Source organism: Lampetra fluviatilis, chromosome 46 (assembly GCF_964198595.1).
Source record: "Lampetra fluviatilis chromosome 46, kcLamFluv1.1, whole genome shotgun sequence".
In the NCBI taxonomy this organism is placed as follows: Eukaryota; Metazoa; Chordata; class Hyperoartia; order Petromyzontiformes; family Petromyzontidae; genus Lampetra; species Lampetra fluviatilis.
This window is the reverse complement of record NC_136320.1, coordinates 6,618,239-6,638,146: the sequence shown is the minus strand read 5'-3', so window position 1 is coordinate 6,638,146 and position 19,908 is coordinate 6,618,239. Positions and strand designations below refer to the sequence as shown.

General features: G+C 43.7%; 1 protein-coding gene across 7 annotated transcripts in view; it reads left to right on the top strand.

Annotated features, from left to right (window-relative positions):
* The window catches only part of LOC144947727 (SWI/SNF-related matrix-associated actin-dependent regulator of chromatin subfamily A member 2-like), a 61,667-nt gene extending 42,967 nt beyond the window's left edge, over nt 1-18,700 (top strand). For 4 of the 7 annotated variants that reach the window (XM_078877054.1, XM_078877052.1, XM_078877049.1 and 1 more), the window contains 7 exons: nt 1,188-1,406; nt 3,868-4,112; nt 6,041-6,146; nt 7,416-7,517; nt 14,127-14,244; nt 16,269-16,529; nt 17,178-18,700. In XM_078877054.1, coding sequence (XP_078733180.1) covers nt 1,188-1,406; nt 3,868-4,112; nt 6,041-6,146; nt 7,416-7,517; nt 14,127-14,244; nt 16,269-16,516 — 1,038 coding nt within the window. In that variant the 3' untranslated portion in view covers nt 16,517-16,529; nt 17,178-18,700. Of the gene's footprint in view, nt 1-1,187; nt 1,407-3,867; nt 4,113-6,040; nt 6,147-7,415; nt 7,518-14,126; nt 14,245-16,268; nt 16,530-16,934; nt 16,966-17,177 lie in introns of all 7 variants that reach the window. The other 3 variants (XM_078877053.1, XM_078877050.1, XM_078877051.1) reach the window with 3 other exon arrangements.
* Nucleotides 18,701-19,908: the final 1,208 nt, after the last annotated feature.

The following is a 19,908-nucleotide window of genomic DNA, read 5'->3' as shown; positions in this document are numbered from 1 at the left end:
ATGCCACATAGTCCATGGAGATTGGATGATTTGTTTGTATTGGTAGAAAGCAATACATGCGTTTTTTATGGCAAATAATTATGGTACTCTTAGTTCTTTCGGTAAAGTCACGTAGGTAAAAAATGAAATTAAAATTAATACAAAATAAAATAATAAAATCACGACGTTTCGGAGGCAACACAAGTCTCCGTCATCAGGTGGGACCGTCACAGCCAGATTTGCTGCATCAAGTGATGACGGAGACTTGTGTTGCCTCTGATGACGGAGACTTGTGTTGCCTCCGAAACGTCGTGATTTTATTATTTAAATTTTTATTTCATTTTTTACCTACGTGACTTTACCGAAAGAACTAAGAGTGAATCCTTGCAGTCACAAAAGCTTCAAATCTAGAATAAATAATTGTGGTACAATTTCTTTTCTGAAATGTATATCATGTAATAGCCAAAGTAATCATCCGCTCAATCAAATGTGTAGCTATGCTCAACTCCTAAGCCGGTGAACAACAACTGTGGAGTTAAATTTTTATTTAAAGCTTTCGTGACTGCAGGGATTCATATTCTTGGTTCTTTCGGTAAAGTCACGTAGAAGGGAAATAATAAAATAATATAAATATAAAACAATAAAAATTCTCACGACGTTTCGACTGCAACACAAGCAATCATCATCAGGTGTGAAATCCACAGCAATAATTGTTTTAATTTTCTTGCCGTGGATTTCACACCTGATGATGATTGCTTGTGTTGCAGTCGAAACGTCGTGATAATTTTTATTGATTTATATTATTTTATTATTTCCCTTCTACGTGACTTTACCGAAAGAACCAAGAACAACAACTGTGGAGGTTCACCAAGTGGTCCTCTATTATTATCCCTACAGGAGTGATAGTCTGAGTAGACCTCCCTAACCAAGCTTTGAACACGCAAGACTCCCATGAGCCTCATGTTATATCTTTAGGTTAATGGAATACACGTGTGAGAGTATAAGAGATGACAAACAAGCCAGATTACTAGCAGCGATAAAGTACGAATTATTACCAATGATGCGCTGACCAGAGTGCGATCGGCACTTGCGTCCCACCCGTAAAACACGTTGCACCCTCTTCGTTTCTCCCATTTGCCATCTACAATCGTCATCGCCTCCACCGCCATCGTCCTCTCTGCTCACCCGCTCGCTCGCTCGCTCGCCAGCGCATGGACCTGGACCGGCGGCGAGAAGACGCACGCAACCCCCGGCGCCGGCCGCGTCTCATGGAGGAGGACGAGCTGCCCAACTGGATCATCAAGGACGACGCGGAGGTGGAACGGCTGACCTGCGAGGACGAGGAAGAGAAGCTGTTCGGCCGGGGCTCCCGGCAGCGCAAGGAGGTCGATTATAGCGACTCGCTCACCGAGAAGCAGTGGCTCAAGGTATGATCGGCTCGTGGAGGGTTTTTCCGCGGTTATGCATTGCGGCTCTCCGATGCGTTTTTGTCAGTGTTTGACCCCCGCGCGTTGATCGGCACTCGCTCACCGAGAAGCAGTGGCTCAAGGTATGATCGGCTCGTGGAGGGTTTTTCCGCTGTTGTACATTGCGGCTCTCCGATGCGTTTTTGTCATTGTGTGACCCCCCGCGCGTTGATCGGCACGATGCCCGATGTCGCCGTAAGGAGCGGTATGATCCGAAAACACATGGGGAGCTCAATGTACGCCAAGTCCTCGCTTAACGCGTGCTGTTTACACACGGCGCGTTCTCCCATAAGAGGACACTTTTCACACTACGCGGAACGCACGCCGTTCTAACGTGTTTTTTGAGCGGTCGACAACGAACTACTTTCTTGAGCTGCGCGGCTGAGCGGAAGGATACAGGATGTGGAATGTTGCAGTAACGCCGCGGCGTACCCCAAGTTATTTGTCCCGCCACCTCACTGCGTGTGCGTGAATCGTATCTCGCCAAACTTTTATCGATACATTATTTATGGGGAAATTGTTTTTGCTAAACGTGGAAATTTTCAGGAACGCAGCTTCCGCATTCAACGAAGACTTCCTGTAATGGTTTACATTTGAGCACATTATGATGAGTAGATTTGTTGATTAAATTGCTCGCTATGCTCTCTGTTCGTTTCACCAATCTTGCGCGTTCAGATCCGATTGGAGCAGAAGAGATGGGTAACATAAGAGATAACAAATGAGCCAGACACTGAAATAAGACTGCAAATTAGACATCTTTATCTTTTTACTTGAATCATGATGTTTCGTTACATTCCTGGATGGGTTTATCATTGGTTGACAAATGTTTTATATATATACGTGCGATAGTCTTTATGCAAGCTACTAATCATACAGAATTGAGTGAATGTTGACGAACGTGGTCTCATTACATGAGGAATTAACAAGAGACGATAATGACAATGTAAGGGGTCAGTGGACTTTGACCTACTAAGAATAAAAATGTATGAAACGCATGGAGTTAACCATCTTCAAAAATATATGTTGGCACACCTTAGTGTGACATTTAATTAATCACCACATTGACATGTTTAAATTAGCATATACGTGTCCCATATTGCATATTTTTCTGATCATGAGGCCAGGCATCCATCTAGTTTTAATTATTATAATTATTTACCCTGGTGAAGCTCATGGAATCTCTAACACCGCTTTGCAGTGTGGTCCTGCCTGGGATGTTTGACCGTGTCCTTTTTATGAGAGCATGGGATTTTCCATTGCCAACTCGTTTGTGTGTGTTCCCAGTTGTCTTCCTCCTTCTTTGAATATCGTGGATGCAGTAATTTTAGCTGTGACGGTTCCCACCTGATGACGGAGACTTGTGTTGCCTCCGAAACGTCGTGATTTATTATTTTATTGTTATTATTGCTTCTATTAATTTTCTTTTTTACCTACGTGACTTTACCGAAAAAGCATAAGAGTATCGTGGAAAAGAATGTGTGCCATTTGCATGCTGTCAACGTTAGCTACGTCACGTGCCTGCACGTTGATTTTTGCAGCCTCTGCCGTTTGTCAAGCCTCCAACAGAAATTTTACATTCTGAATAATGCAGCTTAATGCAGGAGTCTGGAAGTTACAAGGGGTTTGATGTGTTTTTTTTTTCATAGTACAGTGCTTGTGTAAATTGTATATTTGCATTAATTTTTACCATACCAGAGGTGCATATGCTTATGGAACAAAGAGCTTGAGCATTGATTAATTTTTCATGTTTACCATCTCCGCAGGAGGTATTAGCATGCATGCAATATTTTATGTTTCCATGCCGTGTGTCATAATCTTTCAACAGCGCGAGGTATTTCAGGTTCCTTTTGTTAGAGAAGCATTTTGGAATGTGGATTACATACAATTTTAACAAAGGCACATTCTGGTAACAAAAAAAAATCATGCCACAGAAATTATTCTGCGGAATATCTTGTGTACGTGTGTGGTTTTTATTATTTATATCCTGCCTCATTGTAGTATCGTTGAGCTTCGCGTGCTATAAATATAACACTAAACTGCATGCCCGGCATTGCACATTGCCGTGCACTATTTGACTAATTGTGTACAGTGCCTTTTAAAAAAAATCCTGCTCACTGCAATATGACTCTCCTCAAGCAGCCTGCCTCTTGCCATCTCGGCACGCGAGACTATGAATCCATGGACCAGCGCTGCCCGAAGTTATCCGTTTCTAAATTACAAATGAGCAGCCGGCTATGAATGCGCGCCGAAAAAAATAATTTAGCCCGATTTCTGTGGACTGTGCCGGATGTGGGAGCCCCTCGCCATGACCCTCGTTCCAGTCATCCCATCGGGGGCAAACGATCACCTGCAGGAGGCCGGCCGGCCTGCCCTCCGATCCTAATTGTGGTCGGTCATCCCCCCCCCACCCCCTCCTTCACAGGCGATCGAGGAGGGCAACTTGGACCTGCTGGAGGAGGAAGTGCGCATGAAGAAGGCGCGCAAGCGGAAGCGCGATCCCGACACGCCGGGGCCGAGCCGCGAGCGTGTGGGGGCGGCCCCCGAGCCGGAGGAGAAGGCGAAGAAGAAGCGTGGCCGCCCCCCCGTGGAGAAGCCCGTGCCCAACCCGCCCGCCCTCACACGCAAGATGAAGCGGATCATCGACACCGTCATCAAGTACCGCGACAGGTGGGTTATGCCCCCCTCTCGTGAGTTTTGGCTGCTGGCGCAGTGTGATGTTAGCCGTGTGTGTGCGTGCGTGTAACAATTAATGTTTAACGTGCTATGAATGAGGGCTTTCGCCCCAAATCGTCACCTATTATTATACACTGTAGATTTTTAAGGCAAGTGCTATCGATGAATGAGTTTTTCACGTGTCAGTTAATGAGTGTGAAACGTTGTTTTTGTTTTGCCAAGAGTGATACCCTGTGCGCCTCGTGACGTGGCTCTTAAACGTGACGTGCCGCAAAGAAAGAAACGGCACGAATTGGGACGATAAAGAAACCAGTGCCATGGGGAATCTCATGGATCATAATAATTAAGTAAAAGTTTACGTATAAGCCCGAATCCACTGCTGGATAAAGGCCTGCCCATGCCTTAATGTCATGGGGATTGTTTAACCTTTCTTGTATAATACAGGTTTTTTTGGGTTAGATCGTGTAAATATATGAATGTGTCGTTAAAACCCGCCACCACCCGACACAGCCAACTAGTAAGGGTTGTCACGTAAACAGAACGTGCCAATTCGTCACTTGTACAGCACACCGGTGTGTTGGAGAGCCAAGCCACAACGACGTTTCGCCAGTAATTACAACCAGCTTCATCAGGCGACAGACAGATTTGTGGAGAAGTCCTCCTGTTTCGTTCCTTATATAGAGTCGTAGATGTGGTGACCACGCTTCTGCGTTTCTTGAGTCGACGTACATTATGCATGCGCATTATGCGAGCCCTTTGATCTTGTCCTTCCTGTCCATTGTGTGTATTAAAATAGCCGTAGCAACGGTAATCCCTATTGAAGTATGGTGGCCTGTATCGGCATGCATTTAAATAATGTACTATTTGATGATTCACTCCCATGCAGCACTAATTCGGTAGCTATCCGAACGGTTAAAATAATTTTTATTTATTTCGATAGATTCTCTAATTAGTCTTGGCCAGTAGTAGCTAGTTTTGCACAAACTTCAACATTATCAAAATCATTTGAGTGTCCTTGTTGGCACGCGTGTTCTGCTACTGCTGACAATTGTATTTGGGAGTATTTAATATTTATCTGATGTTCTTTTAGTCTCGAGCTAATCATTCGTCCTGGTTGCCCAACATAACATTTTCCACAAGTGCAGTTAATCCTGTTAACAACTTCTGTTGATAGCTTCGGTAATATATCTTTTGTACCAGATATTAGATTCTGTATTTTATGTACCGTGGCAAATCTAACTCGGATGTTTTGATTTTCCAAACATCTGGCTAGTTTATCAGTTACTCCCGCAGTGTACGCTATTTTATCGTTTGAATTACTTGGGCAGTTTCGATGTTCGTATTATTTTATTTGGTTTTGGCATTCAATTCCCTGTTGATTTGTGCATCCTTTTAACCGTTCATTTGCAGCGCTTCTTTAACATGTTTAATTCCACGTCTCAGACTGTCACCATCTGACACATTCTTAGCTCGATGAATGAGCATCTTGATAAGAGCGGTGATGGTGTGACTGCATTCAAATATGTGTCGGTATGCGTTTTATTTCGGTAAACGCTGTGTTATTTTACCATTTCGACCCTGTCCGAGCAGAATATCCAGAAATGGTTGACACACTGGTGTGCTGTACTAGTGACGAATTGGCCACGTTCTGTTTCCGTGACGATCCTTACTAGTTGGCTGTGTCGGGTGATGGCGGGTTTTAACGACACATTTATATATTTACGCGATCTAACCCAAAAAACCTCTATTATGGATGATATTGGTCGCAAAAGCCTCCGTGTTAAACTGACCTTACTTGTGTTTAGCTGGTTGCCCTTCCCCCTGCACCTCTGATTAGCACGGTTGCTTACGTACCGTGCGAAAGAAGTTCTGCATACATATGTGCGTGCGTGTAATTTCCCTTCTTGTGTACGCGTGCGCAGCTGTGGCCGACAGCTGAGCGACGTGTTCATCCAGCTGCCGTCGCGGAAGGAGCTTCCGGAGTACTACGAGCTGATCCGCCGCCCTGTGGACTTCAACAAGATCAAGGCGAGACATCGCAACAACCGCACCCTCGTTCAGAATGCCCCACCTTGGCAAAATTAGTGGGGACGGCCTACAAAGTATTGCATTTGTATATTATTAACTAGCTTTACTACCCGGCTTTGCCCGGGACTTGGATTCTTGTCTTGGATTAATCCACGGCCTATGCGGAGGATGGGGGGGGGGGGGGTGACAGCGGGCACACTGCGTGACGCTGCCGCATGCGGGTGACATCACAGATGTGACGTCACCGCTCACCTGCCGTGCAAAATATATCCATTATTGCGCCCTCTCCAAAAAATACAAAAGTGTGTTTTTTTTTATAATTTTTGCATGGTGTACAGTCTGGAAAGTACCCACATGGCAAATTTCAAGTTTGTTGCATGTCGGGAAGTACGCTAAACATTTTGAACAGACACACATATTCACAAATTTCTCTTTTATATATGTACTTATGTTGAACTTTCTTTCGCGCTGTATGTAAGCCAACCGTGCTAATCGGAGGTGCAAAGGGAGAGCCCCTGCAATGTGGCCTACTCTCTTGCACTGGCCACACGTCTCGGAAGACATGGGGGGGGGTACCCACACTTAATCCCATCACGTGCGACGCATACTGTGGTGTACGTATTTATGCTGCTGGGTGTTTAGACACTTGCCCATTGTTACCACTGTCATGAGACTGATTGGAACTGGTGGCCACTGGATTGCAAGTCCGGTGTGTGATAACCATTACAACAGGGCAGCATCCAATTTTCTTCAACTTTTATAGACTCGAATTTAAGTGATTTTTGGCACCATGATTATACGGACGAAAAGTGCTGCATTTAATAGTATTTTTGTAACTACTGAACCGCGGCTGCTATCTACCATAAGATATAAATGCATTCCAATGTATTGATAGGCTATACAGTTCAAACACGACCTTATTAAATGAACCAGCAACACATTTATCTGGCTGGTACCTGACAATCTCATCTGACACATTCCACTCTTTTGATGTACGAAGGAAGCCATGCATTTTGATTCTAAGAGGTAGATTCACATTCGACAAAACAACTGAAACACCGTTGCCTTGGCCATTTTGCCCCATTATTGGTTGGTGTTGGAGGCATTGGCACATTTTTGCCAAAAATCTGAAATGTGCCAGTAGTCGCGTTGGGTTTATGTTGGTTTAGCCACCCTGCCTGCCGTAATTTAATTGGCAAGTACAATTATATTTTTTGGTTTGTCTTATTGTTATTGTTTGTGACTTTTGGCCGGCTACGGTATCCTCAGGAGCGGATCCGAATCCACAAGTACCGAAGCATGGACGACCTGGAGAAAGATGTGATGCTGCTTTGTCACAATGCACAGACTTTCAACCTGGAGGGTTCCCTGGTAGGAGATCGCACGTCACCACACACACTCACCATATCTGCTTGCTGCTCCTACTGCTGATGTTGCTATTGCCGCTGATTCATGCTTGTTGTCCAATTAAACCTCCGGCACAGTGAAGAGAGAATCGCAAGCCACGATTAATCTGCCTTGCTCCTTTTATTGCCCTTAAGAGTTATAGGTGAGAACCCGAGGGAGCTCTGTGCGACGATTTGAACATATAATGGTTCACAATGACGGTTTTCAACTTGTCTAATACTGAACTTAACTGCAGCAATGTATGCATTTTCTTGGTTCTTTCGGTAACGTCACGTAGAAGGGAAATAATTAAAATAAAACAATAAAATTCTCACGACGTTTCGATTGCAACACAAGCAATCATCATCAGCAGGAATTGCTGTGGTTTTCACACCTGATGATGATTGCTTGTGTTGCAATCGAAACGTCGTGAGAATTTTATTGTTTTATTTTTATTATTTCCCTTCTACGTGACTTTCCCGAAAGAACCAAGAATATGAATCCCTGCAGTCACGAAAGCTTTAAATCAAAAGTATGCATTGTTGAACTTCTTTCGCACTGTATGTAGCCAACCTCGCTAATTGGACGATATTAAAAATGTATTGCAATGGTGGAGGATGCGACATTTTTCTCCAGGGATAGTTTTTGTTTTTCAAAATGCAATTCCATCAGAGCCTTGAAAGGAAAAGTATATAATAGTTGACATTTCAAGCAATTATTCTTTGGTTCTTTCGGTTAAGTCACGTCTAAAGATAAAATAATAAATTTAATAATAGCATATTACGACGTTTCGATTGCAACACAAGCAATCATCATCAGGCATAAAAGAAATAGCAACAAAAATCTAACTAGAAAACTATAGACAGACATACAAGCAGACAGACATCACAAGGACACACAGAGAGAGGACACATATCGGCACAAAGAGAGAGGTCGTTTCTGTGACGGTCCCTTAAATATAGGGAGGGGGGGGGCGGGGACGGAGAGAGGGAGGGGGCAGAGAAAAAATTAGCATATCAATGAGTGGACGGCAACGTGATGCTGCTGCAAGTAAGATGACGACGCGGCACGGCAGTCACGAAAGCTCCAAAATTAAGATTTAGAGCAATGGCCCTTCTTCAGAGCGCATAGCGAGAGAGGACGGATAAATAGAGTGAATAAGAATTGTAGCCTGTACTATACACCATGGGGCCGGATGAAAATTACATTCCTAAAATATTTCTTGAGGAAATCTGAAAAATAAACTTAAAAAAAAAATGTCCCATCATGCTCCACGGTGTAAAGAGCAGTCTCCAACTCGTATCCACTCTCTGGCCTCTTGTGTGCTATCAATAAAGGACCATTGCCCTTCTTGTTAGGAATCCAGTGCCCAATGTCACCTATGATATAACTTTCCTGTTAAGGCAGTCTTGACGAATGCACCACTGCCAACGCAGTTATCGCCAAATAATGTGTTTAATCCCATCAAAGGCCTTGTTGATTATTTTTTTTATAATCCTTATACGTTTCAAAAGATTATGAGCTCAACATTTTAGTGTTGCACAACTCTCCTGAGAGAAGAAAAAAACTTTATTGTTATTATGTTGTTGTTCACCACATTATAAAGGACTTTTCCAAACATCCCAACGTAGGAGCCATCCCTGAAAAAGAGACTTAAGTGAGGCTTTGGTCGATAGATATTGTACATGTACAGCACTTGTCAATCCACTGTTGAATGAGAGGCACCCCACACACCCCCCGCTATTTGTTATAACTCTTATTTTCCCATACTTCACGCTGGTCAGTGGGCATTGGTGAAAGAATATTCCTTATTATTATTTACGGAAAAAAACCATGCCGTGTGCTCGGCAACAGCAGGTGCTTGCCGTCACAGGTCACGCCTGCAGCGCTGCCAGCGTGCGTGAGTCAGGTTTTCCAATCACTCGTGCAGCGAATCGACTTGAGCTGCGTGTGAAACGCAAGACCGGCCTCATGTAAGCGGTGTTGTTTGTGTGCCGCTAGAGTCGGCAATCAAATTTTTCCCCAGTCCTGCCCAACAACAAATGTCCACCTTGCGCGCACAATTTTCTTAGCGGCATGAAACGCAAACTGGAAGATGATCTCTTGACGCTTTGTTTGTGCCATTTTCATGACCGAGAGGAAAAGAAAAACACTTTTTAGTTTTTATTCTTGGTTCTTTCGGTAAAGTCACGTAGAAAGGGAAATAATAAAATAATAAAAGATTCATCTTCTTGGTTCTTTCGGTAAAGTCACGTAGAAGGGAAGTAATAAAATAATAAAAATAAAACATAATAAAACAATTCTCACGACGTTTCGGCCACAACGCAAGCAGCCGTCCTCAGGCGAGGAATGAGAACATTATCAAGCTAGGAGCTTATATAGGCGTAGCGAGGAGGAGCGCCTTAACAAAAGAATGTGCATATGAAGAGGAATTTAGCATACCAATGGGCAATGAGTAGGAGGTGGGCGGAGGGGTTTCAAAGTCCCATTATGCCCATGCATTATGCAGGATCAACAGCACCACGGGGGGGCGCAAGGAACAGCGTTAATAAAGGAAAGGAATGTTAATGATATGTAGCTGCATTTACCAAACAACCACGTAGAAAACCAAAGTAAAAACTACATAAAAAACTAAAATATAAACTGATACTTACTATACTCTACAATAAGCTGAGTTACTAACAACAAATAATAAATTACAATTCTACGTCGTAAGAAGTATATAATATACTTCCATCTAAACTTTATTCTCTTAGCATATACAGTACTATATACTGCCATAGATAAACCCAACATTAAATTATATACTGTATTGCTGTAAACCACCCTATACTTTATACATTTTAATATAACACTATCTATTATTCAACTCACCCTAATGTGTATCGAAATGGTTTATTACGTCCTTCCAATGATTGCTAAGCCTGAATCCATCTTCTCGGTTAAAATTGTCTCTGTGTTTGTATATGTGGATCGCCTCATGAACGAATCTCTCATGATAGCCAGATGGCTTGCAGAGAACCTCCGTCTTGGAGAAGTCAATGTCATGTGAGCCCACTGAGTTGTAACAGTGGTCTGCCACGGCTGAGGTGTTTGTCCTACCGTGTTTTAGATCAGCTTTATGTTCACGAATGCGGTCTGAGACGTGTCGTTTGGTTTCCCCAATGTAACTGCTACCACAGAGGCAACTTAGTTTGTAGACGCCAGGGTACTGTATGTCTGGAATCACATCTTTTACAGACGGTACCAGATCACGGATTTTATGTACTGTGTTGAATCGGACCTGGATCTTGTGTTTAATCAGGATTTTGGAGATCTTTTTTGTGACCCCAGCAATGTAGGGTAAGGTGATGGTCTTGAAAGGCTCCTCAACAGGATCTTTCTTGATGGTTGGAGTGATGGCTTTGCGGATTGTGTAGTCGGAGTAACCATTAGCCTTAAGAGCTTGGCGTACGTGTTTGAGTTCACTGGAAATGTGTTCATGGTCGGAGATGCATTGGGCTCTATGATATAGAGTCTTGATGAGGGAATTCTTCTGGGATGGATGGTGGTGGGAATCCGGTTTTAGATAAGCATCCGTGTGGGTGGCTTTCCTGTAGACAGAGTGGCTCATTGAACCATCAGGTCTCCTTTTGATTAGGACATCCAAAAAGGGTAGCTTGCCATCATTTTCGACTTCCATGGTGAATCTGATGGCTGGGTGTATGGAATTGATGTGGCCGAGAAATTGGTCTAGAGCAGGCCGGCCATGTGGCCAGATGACAAAAGTGTCGTCTACGTACCTCTTCCATAAGGTCGGGCGTAGAGTGGCAGTCTGGATGGCGTCCGTCTCAAATTTCTCCATGAAGATGTTGGCTACAACCGGAGATAGGGGGGAGCCCATTGGGGTGCCCTCAATTTGCTTGTAGAAGGTTCCATTCCAGGTGAAGTATGTATTGGTTAAGCAGTGTCTCACCAGGGGGGGTACCCCAGCATTTAGTCCTTGATGAACCAAGTCTTCAATGATTGCGATGGTGTCAGGCACAGGCACCTTGGTGAACAAGGAAACCACATCAAAACTGACAAGCAGGTCGTCTGGGGACAGGGCAATCCCCTTGATTGTCGATACCAGGTCAGTAGAGTTTAGTACTGCAGAGGTGGTTTTTCCAGTGAAAGGCCGTAGGATTTCGGACAAAAAACGAGCCAGTTTGTAAGTGGGGGAGTTGATAGTAGAGACAATGGGACGAAGAGGTGTATCTTCTTTATGTATCTTTGGCAAGCCGTACAATCTTGGTGGCCTGGCTGCAGAAGGTTTCAACGAGAACTGTTTGGTCTGATCAATTAATGCGGTTGAAGCAGAAATGATGTTGTTGGTTTTGGAGACAAGGCTGTTGGTGGGGTCTCTTTTTATTTTTGTATAGCTGCCATCGTTGAGTAGTTCTTGAATTTTGTTGTTGTATTCTATTTTGTCCATGATGACAGTGGCATTGCCTTTGTCGGCTGAGAGGATGACAATGTCATCCCTCTTTTTTAATTGAGCTAATTCAAAACGCTCATCTTTGCTGATGTTGCTAGCTGGCATCTTAGCGTTTTTGAGGGTTACAGAGATTTCAGATCTTGCTACGTCTGCAGCGATGTGACTCAAGCCCTTGAGAGCTACATCTACTCGAGCAATTATATCATTAACTGGTATGTGTCTAGGTGTGACTGCAAAGTTTAGTCCTTTAGCTAAAACGGATTTCAAACCTTCAGAAATAGGACTGTTACTGCGATTAATTACGACTTTGTTAACATCTAGCTTTTCAATGTGTGGGTCCGGTTTCTTGTTTGAGAGGCGGTTGAATTTGGAAATCAAGTTGTCCTTACATTTAGTCGACATAGCGTCAGCTGAAGAGGCAGTCATTTTTTCCACGTGTTCCCAATCCGATGTGGACATTGTTGCACTCAAAGATAAGTGTGATTTGTAGAGTGTCTTGTCTAACTGATCTAGTTCGGTGCGCGTAAGTCTGATTTTCTCTGAGATAAGAGCTAAGCTAGTTCTAGACAGAATTCGTTTCGCATTAGAAGAAGTTACAGCAGCAGATGTTAGTGTAAATGCGTTTGGTATTACCTTAGAGTCGCGGCATCTCTTCAGAAAGGTGAGAGACTCGATTAGCTGAGCCTTCTTATCCATCACTCCAACCATCAAGAAAGATCCTGTTGAGGAGCCTTTCAAGACCATCACCTTACCCTACATTGCTGGGGTCACAAAAAAGATCTCCAAAATCCTGATTAAACACAAGATCCAGGTCCGATTCAACACAGTACATAAAATCCGTGATCTGGTACCGTCTGTAAAAGATGTGATTCCAGACATACAGTACCCTGGCGTCTACAAACTAAGTTGCCTCTGTGGTAGCAGTTACATTGGGGAAACCAAACGACACGTCTCAGACCGCATTCGTGAACATAAAGCTGATCTAAAACACGGTAGGACAAACACCTCAGCCGTGGCAGACCACTGTTACAACTCAGTGGGCTCACATGACATTGACTTCTCCAAGACGGAGGTTCTCTGCAAGCCATCTGGCTATCATGAGAGATTCGTTCATGAGGCGATCCACATATACAAACACAGAGACAATTTTAACCGAGAAGATGGATTCAGGCTTAGCAATCATTGGAAGGACGTAATAAACCATTTCGATACACATTAGGGTGAGTTGAATAATAGATAGTGTTATATTAAAATGTATAAAGTATAGGGTGGTTTACAGCAATACAGTATATAATTTAATGTTGGGTTTATCTATGGCAGTATATAGTACTGTATATGCTAAGAGAATAAAGTTTAGATGGAAGTATATTATATACTTCTTACGACGTAGAATTGTAATTTATTATTTGTTGTTAGTAACTCAGCTTATTGTAGAGTATAGTAAGTATCAGTTTATATTTTAGTTTTTTATGTAGTTTTTACTTTGGTTTTCTACGTGGTTGTTTGGTAAATGCAGCTACATATCATTAACATTCCTTTCCTTTATTAACGCTGTTCCTTGCGCCCCCCCGTGGTGCTGTTGATCCTGCATAATGCATGGGCATAATGGGACTTTGAAACCCCTCCGCCCACCTCCTACTCATTGCCCATTGGTATGCTAAATTCCTCTTCATATGCACATTCTTTTGTTAAGGCGCTCCTCCTCGCTACGCCTATATAAGCTCCTAGCTTGATAATGTTCTCATTCCTCGCCTGAGGACGGCTGCTTGCGTTGTGGCCGAAACGTCGTGAGAATTGTTTTATTATGTTTTATTTTTATTATTTTATTACTTCCCTTCTACGTGACTTTACCGAAAGAACCAAGAAGATGAATCCCTGCAGTCACGAAAGCTTTAAATCGAAATTTAATAAAAGATTGTTTTATATTTGTATTACTTAATTATTTCCCTTCTACGTGACTTTACCGAAAGAACCAAGAATAAGAATCCCTGCAGTCACGAAAGCTTTAAATCAAAACTTTTTAGTTTGTTGTTTTTAGTTCTTTGTCCTTTCCCCGCACCTCCGATTAGTACGGCGCAAAAGAAGTTCAACATACATACTTACGTGACGTCACGTCTCTTTCTCCGACCCCCATCCAGATCTACGAGGACTCCAAGGTCCTGCAGGGAGTGTTCCGAAGCGAGCGCGAGAAGGAAGAGGAGAGCGAGGAGGAGAGCGACAGCGGCGAGGAGGATGAGGGTGACTCCGACAATGAAAGTCAGTTGCGACACAGCTCACGCGTTATCCGGGGGGTGGGGGGGGGGGAATGCGAACCTTCGTTAGTAACGAGTGAAACACAAAGACAAACACCCCCTATTTCCACCTTGGACCGTGAAAGCAAGCCCTGTTGGCATGCGCCTATTATTACGACTCACCCTGCATTCTAGGATGTTGGGCAGTTAGCACCATGCCCAGCTGCTGTTAGCTCCCCATTGTCGATGTTTGTATTGTTTGCACACTAGAACATACATTTATTTAAGGCCGAGTTAACCTAGGGGCGGTCCAGAACAGGTTTAGGCACAACTTGCCACCGATGTTAGCTGTGTTTGGAGCACATTGCACGTGTACCACTCATCGCTGTGACAGAGCTCGCCGCAATGTCGAAATGTACACGGGATGTGGTGAGGTCAAGTTGTGTGCATGTCAGCGTCGTCGTTAGCTCCCAACTGGCCAGCACAGGAAATAAGGCTGAAGCCCCCCCAATTAAGGAAGCCTGCATGCTAGACGTGAATACTGATCATAAGGGCTGATGCCGTACCCATCCATACAACGGGATTGTATGGATGTATGTTGAACTTCTTTTGCACTGTACGTTGTCAACTGCTAATTGGAGGTGCGGGGGAAGGACAACACATTAGACACACAAGCGCAGTGCTCAAAGAAGATGTCAGCATATTCAGAAGTAATTCTGTAAGCCTCGCACAGAAATATTTACCAGCCTATAACCATTATAGCAGACACTGTAACAATTACGGCAGCTTCAGCTTGGCATGGCAATTCGACGGTGTATCATTTATGTTTACTGCTTAAGGAAATAATGAGCCTATACAGAATAGCAACACCAGTGTTGTATCATTGATCACATATTGTCCTCTACTGAATGCCCAGTATTGATTCACGATAAAGAACACAATCGAACAAAACAAATCAACCTGACAATTGTCCTGTGTAGCGTCATTTAAAGTTTATCTGTGTAGTTTAACATATGTTGTTTATCAGTATTTACTGTTGTTCATTGACAACCAGGGGAGAGCCTTTTGAGGTTGACACAGCACTGCACACATGAAGACTTACCAGTATAAAGATTTTTCGCGCAACAGAGCATGTGTATACAATACAGATGTAATGATTCACTTCGTGCAAGGGGGCTTGTGTTGACTACAGTAACGTAAGTGGTCGTGTTAAACGTTATAGCCAGGTTGAAGGGCCTCTTGAGACTCAAGGTCCTCTGTTTCAAGGTAGATCTGCGTCTTGAAAGCTATACAAAGATTAAGTACAGCTATTATTGAATCCGATATCGGGTGAAGGCTTTCACGTGCTGCATCTGTCGTGGATATTTCTGGAAATAGTCAAATACAGCACACAGTTTTAGATTTGAAGCTTTCGTGACTGCAAGGATTCATATTCTTAGGTTTTTTTCGGTAAAGTCACATAGGTAAAAAAAAATAATTAATAAAGGTAAAATAAAAATTAATTATCTTACTTGAAACAGCAATCGTGCTGTGACGGTTCCACCTGAAGACGGAGGCTTGTGTTGCTTCCGAAACGTCGTGATTTTTATTTTACTTTTATTAATTTAAATTTTCTACCTACGTGACTTTACCGAAAAAACCTAAGAATAGCACACAGTTTACCAAAAACAGAATCCTTACGTTGCATATAACAGCATGACCATTACCTAGTTCTAATGAAGATAACTTGGATTGAAATACCAATAACATTTCGTGAAAAAGTAGTGATGTTAAAAAGCACTTAGATTATTATTGCCTTAACATTAATGACTGGAAATGGTTGAACATAGAAACGGGTGCTAGACAGATGAGATTATGGCAAGACTAAGGAGCATCTTGATGAAAGGAATGGGTTTTTTGAAGGTGGCATTTGACTCGAGGTAAGAAAAAGGTTCCCCACTCCTTCATTGCAAACTTGATATTTCCGTTGTGTCCCCGTGTACACAAACGCGAGTAAATCAGTGCACTGTGATGCAAAGCTACCCTCCGACACCTCCGCCTACCGCCCAGGTCACAGCGTGAAGGTGAAGATACGGCTGGGACGGCGGGACCGCGGGCGCGACAAGGGCAAAGCGCGCAAGCGGCCGAGCCGCCCCGCCAAGGTCAAGCCCGTGATCAGCGACGAGGAGTCCAACGAGTCTCAGGACAACCAGGTGGGGGCCGCGCACAACGCGCCGCCCGCCGGGAAACCTGGGCGAGCGTCGACTCCGTTAACGCCGCCCGCCTGTAACAATGACATGGACGATTTGAAAAATTAAGCTTCAAGCAAAGGTACTCGTTTGCCTGATAATGAAAGCCAGCTCGTGTCTCCCCCACCCCCGCCCGCGCCGCCCAGACCCTGCTTATTAGAGACTCTCCCCCCCCCCTCCTCCTCTATCAATGCGATAAAATGTGTGTTGCCGTTAGATAATTTTTCTCGGAGTTAAATTTGACGCAGCGGTCTTTTGCTGCTGTTGTCGCCGTGGTCTGCCGGGCAAGTCGCCCTTAAAGAGCTTCTTAGATCAATGGGCTTTGCTCGGGAAATCAACTTCTGATTCTGACTGGATAAAAAACTAATTTGAAAATGTTTAACAGTGGGGGGGGGGGGGTATGTTCCATATAGTGTAAATGACAGCCTTGTAAGGATAATAAATTAACACGTGTTTTGTCATTTTCTGTCCATAAAAACCAATGGAGCAATACATTTTTTTGATGTCCCACTGAAGAGGTAAAAGTGATACCATTCATAGCGTGTGTTTTTGAAGTACAAATGTTATCGTCATTCTGCCGTCATAAAAAAAAGCAATTGCGTAGGCTGTCCTTTGTCTAATCTTTGCATCCCCATAAAATAATATGCACTTGCAGCAAATGTGGCTTTATGAATGTGATGCTCGACAAATTCGTTTCTTTGAAAATGTTTTTTTCTCTCCTTTGGTCCAGGAACGTTCGGAGGGAAGCGGTGACACCGAGGAGGATTGAAATCGGCCGACAGTTGGATTGTGACCATCCCCCGGGCTTTGCAAACTTTGTGATAATGTACCACTTTCCTGGATGGCGTGGAAGGCCTATTAATGTGCATTTTAGAACACAAATACGATTTTCACGCCTCTGCTAATTTGCTTTTTTTATGCCCAAAGTGAGTGGCTTTCAATGCTGCATTTTTTCGTGTGCATGTGTTACAGTGAGTGTCCAAAAAAAATAGCTGTTGTTTTTTGGTTATGAGCAGCCTAGTCTAGCAACAATTACCCTTCGGTCGGATCTTGGCATTTGGGATGCGTCCTCTTTACCAGTGAACTTGAAAGGCATTGCAACAACTTTTTCGTGTACATGCTGACTCTTTGCAGACTTTGACAAAAATCAATTGATGCACCTCTGCAAGCTGCGGTATGATGATATCCCACCAGCAGTCGAACTTTCAACACGAGGCACTTTTTCACGTCATGTATCAACGCCCAACTTCGGAGCACATTTTCTAATCCACCGTGGCAATATAAGCATAGCTGATATGCTTTCTTTTGGGCTGGTTGCATAAGACACCTTTAAGTATAATGTTCCCAGTTTGTCAATATAGTAGTTTAAAGGGCAAAAACAACTTTAGGCGTTTTATGCAACTGGTCAGAGGGCATACAATGCACGGTGTGACTTTATGGAATAAAACCATGGTACTGTGGGACAGCAGTTTGGTAGAAGTGTTGGTCAGCCAGCCATGCTGTGGTAGATCCATGTGCACTGTAGCATGACTTGAGCCTTCTCATACTCGACACGCCAAAGTGACATTAGTTTAATCCTGCAACCTTTGCAACCAGGTTAGAGTACATGAAGACAAACACGTCCTGCCGTGAATAGTAGTCTTGATTTAAAATGCGTGGCATTGGGTATCGTACACAAAAGAGAGGGGTGGGGGGGGGGTTTGCATTGGAGCGATTCTACTGCAGCAACTTTTGTGCAACGACGATGGGAAAAAGACAACTGCAACGTAAATGTTAATGCGTTGCTGCAAAACTGCTTGTACGGCATAGAATGTCAATGGATTTGACTCGTATAGCTACATTGGCCACACGGGACGTTGAAATCTTGAGAGGAGGGTTGAAGTAGCGAAATAAATAGGCTGAACAATCAAGACTGTACCAGGCTGTAGCCATATAGTAGGGTACGCAAGAATATTTGTTTTCTTTAATTGGGTCTGTATAGCATTTGTCGCTGTAGGAACGTAAGGTTTGAGTTGAGAGCCGTCCGTTCGATCCTTTTTAGTTCAGTGTGTTTCGTGAGAATGAACAGTTGGATGATGTTAATGGGATCAACTGTGGATGAATGGGGACGATGTTTGGGTAACTCATTAAACTGTTCAGTAGCTCATCCTATTCTTTAGTCAAGCCATGTTATCTATTTACCATATCTCTGTAGCGTAACTTTCCAATACTTTGATGTATGGCACCAGTCATTTAATAAAAAATTATATTATATTTGACGTGTTTCTGACTTGTTATGTGACTGGCCCCAGTTGACATGACGTGTGCTTTTAATTTGCTTTGTGAACGAATTAAACCAGACATCAATGCAATAACGTGACATTTATTTGTGATTGTCATTTGATTATGCACGCGTCCGTGACGGTGAATTTTGGGCTAACAACGTAAATTTGGTTTAAAAAAAAAAGCACCAGGGGAGGCACTGGCTCGTGTCAGAGCCAGAGTCACACTGAGGGGGGCGTGTCTAACACGTCCCCCTCAGTGAGGCAGATGTGATAGCTGCCTCCCCTGGCGCTTTTTCATTGCAGTTTCATGACGAGACCAGCGAGCCTAAATGTCTTTATACACATACGTGAAATAAGCTACCTGGAGTATGGAAGGCGCGGACATGAAATTACATTGGTGACATACTGAGATAGTAACAGGCACGCAGTTATGGCCCGCACTCCGTCGAGTTACTGAGGGGTTGCACAATCAGAGGGGAGGCTGAGCTCGTCGCTGCCTCACCTCTCGTCTCTTTCTGTATTTGCAGCGGAGCTCTGCAAATTTGGCGATTTTGGCTATAAAAATGATTGGAATCGTACAGAAATGACATTTATAACAGATCAGTGGGAAAATGTTAATATATTATTTTTTACCTTTCGTAACAGCTATTTTCATTGGAGTATGGCAGGTGAGGCTCTGCCTCCCCTGACCTCACGTCCCTGATACACAAAGATAAACAACGTCACAATAAGATATAGAAACGTGCAATGCCTTGGTCAGGAACCCTGAAATCATGAAATCTAACCAAAGCCCTGGCCCATTGGTGTTTTCATCGGACTCGACCAGGTTAATGAAGCAGAGGTAGTTCCCGATTAAATTCCCCTACAACTCTGCGTAGCAGACTTCTAAAACCACATCTGTGCCTGGCAAAGACACGCATATAGCATCGTTGCCCCTCGATCGATGCAGGACATCTTGTGCCAGTAGCTTCAGTTGTTGGCCCTCTGGGCCAGATTTCCCATCCTTGGCATATTGTCTGGTTTCCGCTGTACCAACGTTACCCACGCCAATCCGGTTGGCGCACCCTCCTGCTGTGACCTCTTTAAACTCAGGTCAGGCCGTCTGTGCGGTTGTGGATGCAGCACGCCATCAGGTGCGTGAGCTCGGCTCAAGGGACAAAAAATAACAATCCTTTCTGAAAACGGCCAACTCCAAAT